Here is a 14,393-nt window from a genome sequence, read left to right on the forward strand (position 1 = left end):
TTTTATGTTCTTGAAGACTGTTACCATGCCCCCTAAACTAGTCCTCTCTTCTCCAGACTAAACAAACTCATTTTTTCAATCTTTCTTTGTAGGTCATGTTTTCTAGATCTTTAAATCATTTTAGTTAATCTCCTCTGGACTTTCCCTAATTTGTCCTCATCAGAAGTGTGGTACCCAGAACTGGAAACAGTACTCCAGTTGAGGGTTTATCAGCGCTGCGTAGAGTGGAAGAATTAACTCTCGCATTCTGGTTACAACACACTTCCTAGTACATCCCAGAATAATGTTTGCTTTTTTTTGCAACAGTATTACATTGTTGATTCATATCTAGTTTGTGATCCACTATACCCCCCAGATCCTGTTCTTCAGTCCTCCTTCCTAATAAGTCATTTCCCATTTTATATTTGTGCTACTAATTATTCTTTCCTAAGTATATTACTTTGCTTTTGTCCTTATTGAATTTCATCCTATATATTTCATACCATTTGTCAAGATCATTTTGAATTTTATTCCTGTCCTCCAACATGTTTGCAATCCCTACAACTTGGTCTTGTCTACAAACTTTAGAAATGTACTCTCTATGACATTATCCAAATCATTATCACCTTATTAATTTGTAGGTGATTACAAATTGATTGTTTGATTATTTACACCATTACCTTTCCAGGTACCAAAATTAAGTTGACTGGTCTACAGTTCACTGGGTTGTCCCTATTTCACTTTTTATAGATTGGTATTATATTTGCCCTTTTACAGTCCTCTGCGATCTCTCCCATCCTCCACAAGTTCTCAAAGATAATCATTAATGGCTCTGCCAGTTCCTTAAGTATTCTAGGATGTATCTGGTTGAGTTCTGCCAAATATATTCAGACATTCAGCATTACTCCCGCTCATGTATACACTTATCATAGAATCATAGAAATGTTGGAGTGGAAGGGATCTAGAGATGTTTACAAGTCCAGCCCCCTGCACTGAAGCAGGGCCAAGTCCAGGATAGGTGACCATCCCTGACAGGTGTTTGTCCAATTCTAAAAATCTCCACTGATGGGGATTCCACAACCACCCGTGGAAGCCTATTCCAGAATGTATCTACCCTTATAGTCAGAACATTTTTCCTAATATCTAACCTAAATATCCCTTGCTTCAGATTAAGCCCATTACATTTTATTCTATCTTCAGTGCACATGGAGAACAATTGATCACCATTCCCTTTATAGCAGGCCTTAACATAACTGAAGAATGTTATCAAGGTTTCTCCTCAGTTTTCTTTTCTCAAAACTAACATATCAAGTTTTTTTTTTTTAAACTTTTCCTCATAGGTCAGGTTTTCTATACCTTTTATCATTTGTGTTGCTCTCCTCTGGACTCCCTCAATTTGTCCACATCTTTCCTAAAGTGTGGCACCCAGAATTGGACACAGTTCTCCAGTTGAGGCTGAGTAGAGCAGGACAATTATCTCCATGTCTTACATATAACATTCCTGTTAATACATCCCAGAATGACAATAGCTTTGTTCATAACTGCACAGTTAACTCATATTCAATTTGGGATCCACAGTAGTCCCCAGTTCTTTTCAGCAGTACTAAAACCTAGCCAGTAATTCCTCATTTTGTAGTTGTGCATTTCATTTTTTCTTCCTTAGGGCTTGTCTACACTTACAGCACTGCAGAGGCGCAGCTTGTGACGCTGTAGCACTTAGTGAAGATGCTACCTACACCAATGAGAGACCTCTCGTCAGCGTTAGGAATTCCACCTCCCTGAGAGGCAGTTGTTATGTCAACAGGAGGAGCTTTCCCATCAACATAGCACTATCTACACCAAGGATTAGGTTGGTATAACTACATTGCTCTGGGGTGTGGATTTTCCACACCTCTGAGTGACGGAGTTATACAGACATAACTTGGTAGTGTAGACAAAGCTTAAGCAAATTACTTTGCACTTATTTTTACTGATTTTCATCTTGTTGAATACAGACCAACTCTCCGATTTGTCAAGGTCCTTTTGAATTCTAATATTATCCTCTAAAGTGTTTGCAACCCCTCCCAGTTTGGTGTCATCTGCAAATTGTATAAGCATACTCTCCACTCCATTATTCAAGTAATTAATCAGGACACTGAATAGTACCAGACACAGGACTGACCCCTGAGGGACCCTACTAGATATGCCTTCCCAGTTTGACCATGAACCATTGATAATTACTCTTTGACTACGGTCTTTCAACCAGTTGTGGACTCATCTTATAGTAATTTCATCTAGATCATATTTCCCTAATTTGCTTATGAGAATATCATGTGGGACTGTGGCAAAAGCCTTAGAAAAATCAAAATATATCAGACCTACTGCTTCCCCCCATCCACTACACCAGTAACCCTGTTAAAAAAGGAAATTAGCTTAGTTTGGCATGCTATGTTCTTGACAAATCCGTGCTGGTTATTACTTATAACCCTATTATCCTCTAGATGCTTAAAAATTGATTAATAATTTATTCCAGTATCTTTCCAGGTATCAAAGTTACATTGACTGGCCCATAATTTCCAGGGTCCTCTTTGTTCCCCTTTTAGAGATAAGTATAGTATTTGTCCTCCACTCCTCTGGGATCTCACCCATCCTCCAGGAGTTCTTTAAGATAACTGCTAATGGATCTGAGATTGCTTCAGGTAGTTCCTTAAGTACAATAGAATAAATTTCATCAGGCCCTGTTGACTTGAATACATCCCACTTATCTAAATAGCCTTTAACCTATTCTTTCCCTATTTTGGCTTGTATTCCTTCCCCCTTATTGAAGATATTAATTGAGTTGAATATCTGGTCACAATTAATCCTTTTAGTGAAGACGGAAGCAAAACAGGCATTAAATACCCAACATTTTTGATGTCATCCATTATTAGCTACTGTTCCCTGCTAAGCAGAGGACCTACACTTTCCATCATCTTTCTCTTGCTCCTAATGTATTTAAAGAATCTCTTCTGATTGCCTTTACATCCTGAGCCCCTTCCTGCACACCGCACCCCCTCCCACACCCTAACCCCCTGCCCCAGCCCTACATTCATGGCCCTGCATGCAATTTCCCCACACAGATGTGGCCCTCGGGCCAAAAAGTTTGCCCACCCCTGCTCTAACTAGTAGCATCTGATAAATGTGAAGCCCCACCTCCTTTGTTGCTAATGGAAAGGAGGAGCTTTTTTGTCTCTTCTCCTCTCTCAGAGTCTCCACTGCTCTATTCTTCCCCAAGCCTCCAGGCAGAAGGCAGAAGAGGAGAGAGCAAAGAGGTCTCTCTTAGTCTTCCCCTCTCTTAGACCTGTCCCATACATACAGTTGCATCAATTTAACAAAAATCAGTTTAAAAACTAATTTAGTTAAACAGGTACAAAATCCTGGGTGGACGTTCCTCTCTTGGTTTGAATCTGGCTTCTTATCAGTAATTTTACAAGCACAAGCTAAATGATACAATTCATTTAAAAACTGGTTCTATTTAAACTATTGAAATTTCTGTATGTAGATATAACCTTAGTCTCCTTTTTTTGATCCTTCTCATGAATAACTATAAATCCTGCCTCTGCTGCTAGTCAGAGATTTCCCAAGCACAAGCAGCATGAAATGACTGACACTTCACTCCCACCCACAAGTAGCAGCAACAAATCTGCAGTGGTGTTCATTTTACTCTGCCACTGCTTGTCAAAGCCATGAGCACTATAACAGCACTTGAGTTGTCTGTTTGCAGAAAATAATATAGTACTAGGTTGCATACTTGATAGAAGGTGAACTACAACCAGAAGGCGAGAATCTCTTTAATGAAAACTTAAATTCTATAGAAATCAAAGTCTCACCCCGCCCCCCATACTTGCCACTAATGAGTGGGTGAATTGATTTATCAAGCCTTTTTTGCAGCAGTTCTAGTGCTCTGATAGTTCAGCATAATGCTTCAAAAACTGCACAACAAAGGTCTGCGAGGTTATGTTTTTTTACTTTCATAAATGGACCAATCCTCGTTGTTTCCATGGACAAAGCTCCCACTCACTCCAGTGGGTGTTTCACCTGAACAAGGAGGACAGCCACATGGACCCAAAGCATCAGCTCTTGCTCCTAATGAAGTCAATGCACGCTCATGCTTCAGTGGGAACAGGAACAAATCCTGAGACTAAACTTCACACCAAGCAACTGGGGCACACTTGCAAGGCCTGCTCACTTAGCCTTTCCTTGGAATAGTCTGCTACAGGTGTATATTTTTATTCTGTACAACATTTGTCATGCTGCGTTATACAATCTGATGTAGATAAAATACCATATCAGGGCTGTCTGGCAAAATAAGTGGACAAAGCTGATTTGCAGCAAGCTTTGATACAAACCTACTTCCAGCAAAGCAGCTCAGGAAAATATGAATATAAACCATCACAAATTCTAATTCCATACCACCTTCATCAACTACTTGCCAGTCTTTCAGCATCCTGTTAATAACTGCACATTTTTAAAATGCTAATAGCCTTTTCTCCTTTCATTATTCATACACTTTATAAATAAGATTTGTGTACTTAATCTCTAAGGCTGAAAAGCAAAACACAAATAATTCACATCCATAACTATACTGTATTTTACATAACTGAACTGCTGTTAAATAAATTCTAGATACCAAGGTCAGCAAATGAAGAACTTTTTGAAAAGCCACGATCACAGAGTTATCATTTTGCTCTTTACACTTCAGCTATTCCGTAAAGCTTCCAAATTGTTCCTGCAGCTGACATGACTGTCGGAGTGAATGCAGCAGTGAGGGGATGACGAGACCCAAAATGTTCACTAACCATGATGAGAGGCTCAAAGACACTTTTTTTTTTTTTTAAACTCCTGGTTGTATCAGTATCATTCCTGTTCGAGGGACAAACAGGTTTTTATAGCTACATTTACATACTCGTCACTGCATGCAGAGGCCAAGGGGCATTTCTTTCTGATTCTTTCTGGTGACATACAAGGAGCAAATATGAATTTAATTATGGTTTCTATCTGTCACTTTAAACCAAAGATAATTAGAGCTTCAGATAAGAATATGCAAATAATGGTTTTAACAGGAACTCTGAGAAACATATGCTTGCTCTGTCAGCCCTTGGGCCCTTCCTTCCTCACTTTCTTTATTAAAGTTAAATGGGGTAGTGATGTGTTGCTGATAATGGGAGATGCTGAGGTTCATAGTGAACAATATTACTTTAGAACGATACTGTAAATTACAATGCCAAAAGCATCCCCCTTCTCTTTCCTCAGCAGATAAATTCCCCCAAAGAACAAGTCCTATATGCTGGATCATATAAGGTCAAACTTTTTTTGAATACATTTTGAGCATGGCCGTATATCAAAGGCCAAAGAAAAAAGGCTCTTTACCTTTGGAGTTTATTACACCAGCTGCAGTTGAAGCCAATCTGAGCAGTGACACAGGGACCACAGCTGTTAAACTGGAGACAGGCTGGGATATGGATAAATAAATAAATAAAAATTAATACACCCATTAATCTTATAGACAATTCTTACTGCATGTGCAAAGCAAGAATGAATCCTCTCCAAAAATGTATTTAAGTGATCACTGGGCTCACAGATGTGCAGCATGACATATCAAAGATAGCCTGTTAGCATGTACTGTACAGATATATGCAGAGAAGGTACTTTTGATCTTCAGGATTTAATTTGTTTTCCATTTGTAAATTTAATCCCATTTCCAAAAACCTCCTTTCACTAAGGTTGCAAATTTTTTATTTTACTGCACACATAAATTTTTGTGTTTGACTCACAAGCTTGAAATTTTCTCCCTTTCTTCATGAAGCAAACAATGGATATATAGACACTCATTTGATAACTGCACTAAATGATTTTCCTTCAAGATCTACTGGCAGTTATGATAAAATTCTGATCTGTTAACTTACTTGAAGCACTAGACAGCTATATAAAGTTTTCAAACCCTCAGATTCTAGGAAAATATTTTGGAACTCTGCATTTTCCAACTACTTTGGACCTGTCCATATTAAATTTTACTTACTAGGTAGAGGTATCATCTCAACAGCTGACAGATTGGTAATCTTTGACATCTGTAGCTCCACCCTGTGGTATTCATAAATCGTTCTTCTACGGACATCTACCAGGGAGGAAAACAGGGAGGAGATATTTTCATCTTTTATTGTTTTGCAAGCTGCACCCTGTGAGAAACCAATGGGTTTACCAGTTGCTTGCTATACACACACACACACACACACACACACACACCACATTTACCCCATGACACATTTTAACTTAACAGCTCTAGAATACGAGATTCATTTGAGAAACCATCAGAGCCTTTCACCAATAAAGGACTATGAAAATGCTGAACGAGCTCTCAGCCATCTCATTAACTCATTTAGACAGAACTTCTAAAGCTCATACTCAAATAGATTTTAGACTATATTTCAGATATTTCCCCCAAGAAGATGTTTCCCAAGCTAGATGGCTTATAGAAACATACTGTCGGAATGCCATTTGTTCTCAAAATATGCAAACAAAAATGGTTTCATCACTTAATGTATTTGTTAGCTGGAAGCTACTTCACATCTTAATACGGCAGCCTTTGCTCAAAAGTATTGGATTAGAACTTTTTTAATATTAAAAAAATGGAGTCAAGAAAAGTGTTACTAAAAAGGCAGCTGCATATGAAATCACTACATAAACTGAAATCAGGTATGTTTCTCAAAGCAGAAGATTCACTGCAAAGTTATAAGTGTACTGTTTTGACAGGCTTTGAACACACAAGCCCAAAGCAACAGAAGGGAAATGTAAAAAAAAAAAAAATACCATTTTATTGTTAGTTTCCTATTCAGTGTTCTATTATTTATTCTGGTCATCTTCAATACTCGAGATATTAAGTGTATGGCTGCAAAGCAGACCAGAACATTTGCAAATTAGAAGTATAGACTATACCACTGGTCTTACAATTATATGTTTTGACCAAGAGAAGCACCTGCCAAATCAAAACAATCAGGGAATGTGTTTGAAATGAATTCCTGCTGATGCCTGAAGCTTTCATTTGTTTTGTTTTGTTTTGTTTTTTAAAATCTGGCTCCTGTCCAAAAAAAAAAAAAAAAAGGCAAATGGATACATAGATATAAATGATGGCACTGGCACTATAAATGCAGCATTCTGTCATTAGCAGAGGTGAACAGTGCAGGTTGGTTTGCCATAATCTTATTATTTCTGAGTCTGTCACAATAAATGCCCAAGGGGGACATGTATGAAACCAGGTATTCAGGCTTTCCAAAATCCCCATGAAACAGTCTGTCACAATCACCCTGCAGATAATTACTAAAAATACTAATATTATGTAAGATTATGTCTGATATAAAAGCTGATTTATAATCATGCAGAATGCAGCATGACTGCTAATCCCATTAAGTGATACATTTTCAGATGGATGGAGGCTTGACCCTCCCTTTTGGAGAAACAGTTGGTACCCACAAACCACAATGTGGACTTCCATACTGTGGTGACACGTGGTGTAAGAAGCCTAGCAATAGGTAGGAATCTGAGTACTTGCACTCTTAACTACTTGATTTGCACTGTAAGCAGGTAGCTGGAAGTACAAGCACTCAGATTTGTGTACAGTTAAAACGTATGGAAAATACAGGTACAGCTTCTTTTGAAAATTTGATTTGAAATGCACTTTTCATCCCCTTTCAAAACTCACATATTCCTCAGGCCTAATCCTCAGTCCTCTTCTTCCTAAGAGACCAAAAGCCAGAAACCAAACCAAAGCAGAAAAACACAACCGAAGTCCCCAATCCTAGACACATGCAGCATTCACTTGGGTGCTGTTGTTGCTTTTCACAGGCTGTCTATTTGGTTTGGGTATTTAACAAACAAGTATAAAGACAAAGTCCCTGCCCACCAGAGTTTGCAGTCTAAGGCCTCACTTCACCCAGGTAGTTAGGTGCATGCTTAACTGTAAGCATGCACCTAGCATGGGACTACTCATAGACTAAGTTAAGCACGGCCTTAAGCATCTTGTTGAAATGAGGCTTTACACTGCAATCTCTTGGGGCAGGGACTTTGTATTTATACTTGTTTGTAAAGCATCGATCACGCTTTTGGCATGACAAAAAATATAATACCACATGTCACGATAGCTTAGATAACCTCGGTGTGTATTAGAAATACATTTCTGTTAATAGTATTTCCCTGAGCATGTGTATGAAAAATGTTTTACTTTTCTTTTAGTCTTTGTCTCCCATGATTTTTTTTTAATTTGAAAAGGATCAATAATGTATAATTCTTCAGTAACAGTTTCTACCTTGTGGGCAACTGTTGCATTTACAATATAGTCCAGATGTAATATCTTTGAATAGAAAAACAAAGGCAGATTTCTGGCATAAAAGAACTGAAGAGAAAACTAGCCTCTTGAGGTAACTACACACCTCAGCACTGTTGCTAGCCTCTAAAGAGATAGCGTGCTGTCACAAGACCAATTGCAATAGTCCTTTCAAGAGATTAAGCAACGTATCTGTAAATTATAGATGTCTAAGATACTGGTCTGATAGCACATTTTTCTCTACAGGATTATCACAGTGGTTTAAATGAAATAATGACATATAAACATTACTTGAATCAGAAGTGCCAGAGTTTACTACATTAGCTACAGAATGCAGGAGGCTCTGCAGATGGTGCAGTAACACAAGAGCAGCGGAGGCTTCTCCAACATATCAAAAGGGTTAGTACTTGTATTGAACTGTTCTGAATGCATACATTTTATAGATGTAAACCCTGATTAGGTTTCTTCTATTAAATCTATTTCAGTTAAATCTTCTAATTTTATCTTCACAAATGACAAGGCTTTGTCACTTAAAGACCCCCCCAGGGATTCAACATCAGCCCTAGAATCAGCAAGAACCACTAACAAAAATAGCTTATCTAGTCAGAGAGTTCTTATGTATTTGTGAATCTAAGGGGTGAAAAAAAACAAAAATAAAAATGACCTGTTTACAAATGAGTATGACAGCTCAGTACAAAATAAACAAGCTATGAAGGATATTCAGCTTATACTACCAGCAATTTATGACTCAAATAAAAGTTACAAAAGAGGGTTGGGCAAATCTCAGTACAATATGACTTTTAAATCCAGCAACTACTACTATATGAGACCAACTGAGATCTTCATGCCATAGGAGCAAGTATGAATTTTGGGTTGATCATGCTGCTAATCCCATATGACTGACAGCCAACTCCTACTGAATGCAAAAGAGTCAGAATGGTCTGAAGATTAATTTCAAAGTAATATTCACCCTCAGCATGTCAAGCACTTTCCATCTTCAAAGGTCTGTAAACTACTAACATTAACTAATGACTCTACAAACAAGAATCTATTGTTTGACACTGGGGAAGTGCTGCTTCCTTATAATGCATGGTTATGCATATGTGTCCAAGGCTGTGTCTACACTGCCCCACAGCTTGGACTTCAGGGGTGGGAATAGCAGCGTGCACCAAAGGGCTGCACTATAACTCCCCCATGTGAATACATTAGGTGCGCATGAAAAGGTTCCTCGTTAGCATTAATGTACTGTAGTCCTGTTTGAAGAGAACTATGTTAACACAAATGAGGAGTGATTTAGTTCATGCCCTCAGCATCTACAGGGCAGTTACAGTGCAGCACTTTGGTGCACACTGCTATTCACCCCCCATAATCTGAACTCTGAGGAAGCGTAGATAAGCCCTAAACTTCCAACCAAGATGTGGGTCCCTCTTTGTTAGGGTTACCATATTTAAAAATTAAAAAAAAAAAGAGGACACTCCACGAGGCCCTGGCCCCACCCCTTCCCCGCCCAACTCTGCCCCTTCCCCACCTGGCCCAACTCCGCCCCTTCCCCGCCCCAACTTTGCCCCTTCCCCAAAGTCCCTGCCCCAACTCCGCCTCCTCCCCTGAGCGCCCCGCCTTCCCCCTCCTCCCTCCCAGCCACGCAAAACAGCTGCCTGAGCGCTACCAGCTTCACAGTTTGCTGGGCAGCCCCTAGACCTCCAGACCCTGCACCCCCTGGTAGCGCTCGGGCAGCTCGGCTCTTCAGCTACACAAAGCTGAGGTGTCTGGGGGGAGCAGCAGGAGCCGCCGCCACAGGGGAATCCGCCTGCAGCTCGCAGCCTGCCGGAGCCGCTCTAAGGTAAGCGGGGGACTAGTATTTTCCCAAACATGTTCGGCTTTTTGGCAATTCCCCCCGGATGGGGATTTGAGGACCAAAAAGCCAGTCATTTTTAACATTCTCTAAAAGTTACTCAAAACACTGCAAAGTCACCAGTAGTTGGAGGAATTTGCACCTCAGTTCAACAAAAGTTATAAAATCATGGTGTGAAAGGGTAGCAGTTCAGTACACACAGATGAGATAATCTGTCAATGAGTGAGCCAACGAATTAAGCTCCAAATAATTGTTTTGTGAGTAATGTAGAAAAGCCATCCAGCAACAGACACAATTGAGTGTTTGCCACCTGTAGTTTAGCTGGTTGGGGAAAACACTCAATAGGACAGTATTCTCTACTTCCTTGCATCTTTTACCCAGTTTGTGGGTCCAACTGAGCTGTGCTGCAGGGGCGCTCCGGGGGGGGGGGGGCAAGTGGGGCAATTTGCCCCGGGCCCCGCAGGGGCCCCCACGAGAATATAGTATTCTATAATATTGCAATTTTTTTATGGAAGGGGCCCCCAAAATTGCTTTGCCCCAGGCCCCCTGAATCCTCTGGGCAGCCCTGCTGTGCTGAGCACAGGACCTGGGGATTGGGAAACAAAGGTTTTTTTACACTAGGAGCACTCCACATTGCCAAATCTTGGAGAGGGCTGGGAGCCAAGTCGGCCCCTGACAAAAGTTAGAGCCAGGTTAGAGCTGTTTTCACCTCAGGCACATGGTAACAGCCGCCCAAGGGGCTGTTATGTGATCAGAAGATTGCCACGCTTCTAATTAGCCAGTGAATCCTCAGGTGCATGGTTCAGCCTTGACATGCAATCAGGCAAGCATATTGGGGCTGAGATTTGGCCTTCTGTGTAGTCATCTCCATCTGTGCAAAGTGGGTGTAAAATGCTGCAAGATCAGAATGTTAAACTTGTACACCCACTTTGCACAGCTGTAGATGACCACATAACATGCAAGACAGCGGGGAATTAGGCCCTTCATTTTAAATGGTGCTGCTTCATCTTAACCTGATGAATATCAAGAGACAACCAGCAGACACCCTTCTTGGAGACTTCAGAAGTTTAACTAGGGTTACCATACGTCCGGTTTTTCCCGGACATGTCCGGCTTTTCAGCAATCAAACACCCGTCCGGGGGGAATTGCTGAAAAGCCACACATGTCCAGGAAAATGCCGGCCGGCACTTCCTCTCCCGCGGCGGCTCTGCTCCGCTCCTCCCCTCTCAGACAGAGCCGAGCTGCCCGAGCCAGCGCTACTGGCTTCGGGCAGCCCCCCCTGCCTCTGGACCCCGAACCCCCGACCAGGCACTTCTCCTACCCGGCTCCAGCTGAGCTGCTCCCGCGGCTCGGGGTCCGGAGGCAGGGGGGGGCTGCCCGAAGCCGGTAGTGCTGGCTCGGGCAGCTCGGCTCTGTCTGAGAGGGGAGGAGCGGAGCAGCTCAGCTGGAGCCAGGGAAGGGAAGTGCCCGGCCGGCTCGGGGTCCAGAGGCAAGGGGGGGCTGCCCGAAGCCGGCAGCTCAGCTCTTACATTCTGAGAGGGGAGGAGCAGCTCAGCTGGAGCCCAGGTAGGAGAAGTGCCCGGCCGGCAGCTGGGGTCCGGAGGCAAGGGGGCTGCTCGAAGCCGGTAGCGCTGGCTCGGGCAGCTTGGCTCTTAAACAGAGCCGAAGAGTCAGGGAGCAGCAGCAGTCGCCGGAGCCTGCTCTAAGGTAAGCCAGGGATGCCAGCAAAGCTGGGAGTACCATGCACCACTGATTGCACAGGTGGGGGGCAGCGCTGGGGGAGCTGCTCCGGGGAGTCGCCAAAAAGCACTGACTGTGGTGGGGGAGGAGGGGAGGGCAGTGTGAAAAAGGCAGGAGTGTGCAGAGGGATCAGAGCTCTGGCTGCGATGGGCATCGGGCTGCCTTGCCTGCAAGTGGATCAGAGCTCCTGGGGCTGGGGTGTGCTGTATGGCACTCAGCTCCCCATTTGTGATGAGACACAGCAGTGTGGTGGATCACTGCGAAATACCTGCCCAATCAGAGCTGTGGGGGCAGGACTTGCAGGGGCTGGCTCCGACAGCTCCCATTGGAGCTTTTCCCAGCCAATAGGAGCCACTGAGCTTGGCTTGTGGCGGGCCCAGCACGTGGAGACCCTGGCTGCCCCTGATCCTAGGAGCAAACACAATGCCAAAACGAAAGTGTAAATTCACTGCAGAACTAAAGATGAAGTTCCCATGTTTTCGAAGTGGTAGAGATGAATGGGAAGCTGAGTGCATGGTATGTAGACCTGGTACTTACATCTCTGTGAAAAATAAAGGTGCTAATGATTTACAAACTCATGTGGACTCAGACAAGCACAAAAAAGCAGTTCAAGGAGAGAGCTCATCAACAAAATTGACAGATTATTTTGTAAAACCAGGCAGCGAATCAGAGGATGCTGTTACTGCAGCAGAGGGTGCGTTTGCATTTCACACTGTTAAGCATCATAATAGCTTTAAGTCAATGGATTGCACATCTGTCTTGTTGAAGAAGACATTCCCTGATTCTGAAGTGGCACGGAAATTTTCAAGTGCTAGAACCAAGACAGAAGCAATTGTTATCTCTGTGCTTGCACCGCATTCTGTTGATGTTGTTCTGAAAACATTTGAAGAAAATGACATAGCTTACTGTGGAGTTGCTACAGATGGAAGCAATCACGGTTCAGTGAAAATATTTCCAGTAATTATTCAGTATTTCAACTGGAAGAATGGCGGTTTGCAGTCAAGTTTGATTGAGGTCCAGAACACACCTAATGAGACTGCCGACGCAATTGCTCATTACGTAAAAGAAACGCTTGAAAAAAATGGTTTGTTCGAGAAGTGTATTGCATTTACAGGTGACAACTGCAATACAATGTTTGGAGGACTCCGGCGTGATGAAGATGGAAAGAACGTGTTTGCAAACTTAAAGAAGTTGTTGCAGAAGAGAACATTAATTGGTGTGGGTTGCCCAGCACACATTTTGAACAACTGTGTTCACCATGCAGCAGAAAGAATGAACATTGACATTGAGAATATTATTTTTAAAATTTACCAGTACTTTCATATCTACACTGTCCGAACTGAGCGACTGAAGGAGTACTGTGAGTTTGTTGATGTTGAATACAGAAAGCTGCTTTCTCATAGCAAGACACGATGGCTGTCATTATTTCCGGGCATTACAAGGCTGATACAGGTGTTTCCAGCCTTGAAGTCATTCTTTCTGTCACAGGACAAACCACCCATAGTGTTTAAGACATTTTTTGAGTATGAATTAAGTGAGATTTACCTCTGGCACATGCATTCACTCATGAGTGTATTCCAAACTTACATCCAAGAAATCGAAAGGGAAAGCAATTCTGTTGTGGAAGTGCTGAACAGTTTGAACTCGGTTCAGACTATCCTTCTTGAATGCAAGACTCACAACTTTATGTCCCTGAAAGTTAAGGGACTACTGGCACAAAAGCGCATGGAAGGAATTGATGAAGAGTGTGACAAATTCTGTGCTGAAGTGAATAATATGTACAGCAGATGCTTAGAATATTTGGAGATGTGGCTTAGACCCCTTGAAGACTTCTCTTGTTTCAGGTGGATTACCCTGAGTGAGACACCGAATTGGAGTGATGTGGAACCTTGTATCAAGTACCTGACCGATAAGGGGATGCAAATTGATGACGTGAAGTGTTTTGATCAGTTCAGCAACCTGAAGAAGTTTACAGAAAGTTGCAACAGTGATGAAGAGTTCAGTAATTTGCTAGCACACCAGAAGTGGACCAAATATTTTGAGAAATCCAAAAACACTGAGTGTCATTCAGAACTGTTAAAGATTGCACAGTTTTTCTTTGCTATTCCTTGTCACAATGCAAATGTAGAGCGAATTTTTTCACTGATGCAAAGCCAGTGGACAAAGGAAAGGACCAACTTGAATGTTGAGTCGTTGAAAGGAATTCTACTTGTACAGTACAACTTCAGACAAACTTCTTGTAAAGACTTTCATGCCTTCTTAAAGAGCAATCAACCACTGCTGAGAAAAATGCGATCTGCAGAGAAGTATGCGTGGGCACATGAGGAGAAAGAAAACTGAAGAACTGGTGAAAGGAAAGGACTCACTACACATAAAGAATTACATTTTAGAATTAAAGAATTAAATAGCTCAAAATGTCCGGGATTTTACCGGGCAGGGAGGAGAACTGGGTGCTCCAAGGCATCTGGGGAGCTGGGAAACAGAACA

At 42.0% G+C, this 14,393-nt stretch overlaps 1 protein-coding gene across 2 annotated transcripts in view; it reads right to left on the reverse strand.

Moving 5' to 3' along the window:
- Positions 1-14,393, reverse strand: part of PLXDC2 (plexin domain containing 2) — a 397,134-nt gene that overhangs the window by 71,221 nt on the left and 311,520 nt on the right. For both annotated transcript variants that reach the window (XM_065582995.1, XM_008162807.4), the window contains exons 8-9: positions 6,017-6,112; positions 5,368-5,449 (exon numbers count right to left, since the gene is read on the reverse strand). In XM_065582995.1, coding sequence (XP_065439067.1) covers positions 5,368-5,449; positions 6,017-6,112 — 178 coding nt within the window. The remainder of the gene's footprint in view (positions 1-5,367; positions 5,450-6,016; positions 6,113-14,393) is intronic.

This window comes from Chrysemys picta, chromosome 2 (genome assembly GCF_011386835.1).
Source record: "Chrysemys picta bellii isolate R12L10 chromosome 2, ASM1138683v2, whole genome shotgun sequence".
Lineage (NCBI taxonomy): Eukaryota > Metazoa > Chordata > Testudines > Emydidae > Chrysemys > Chrysemys picta.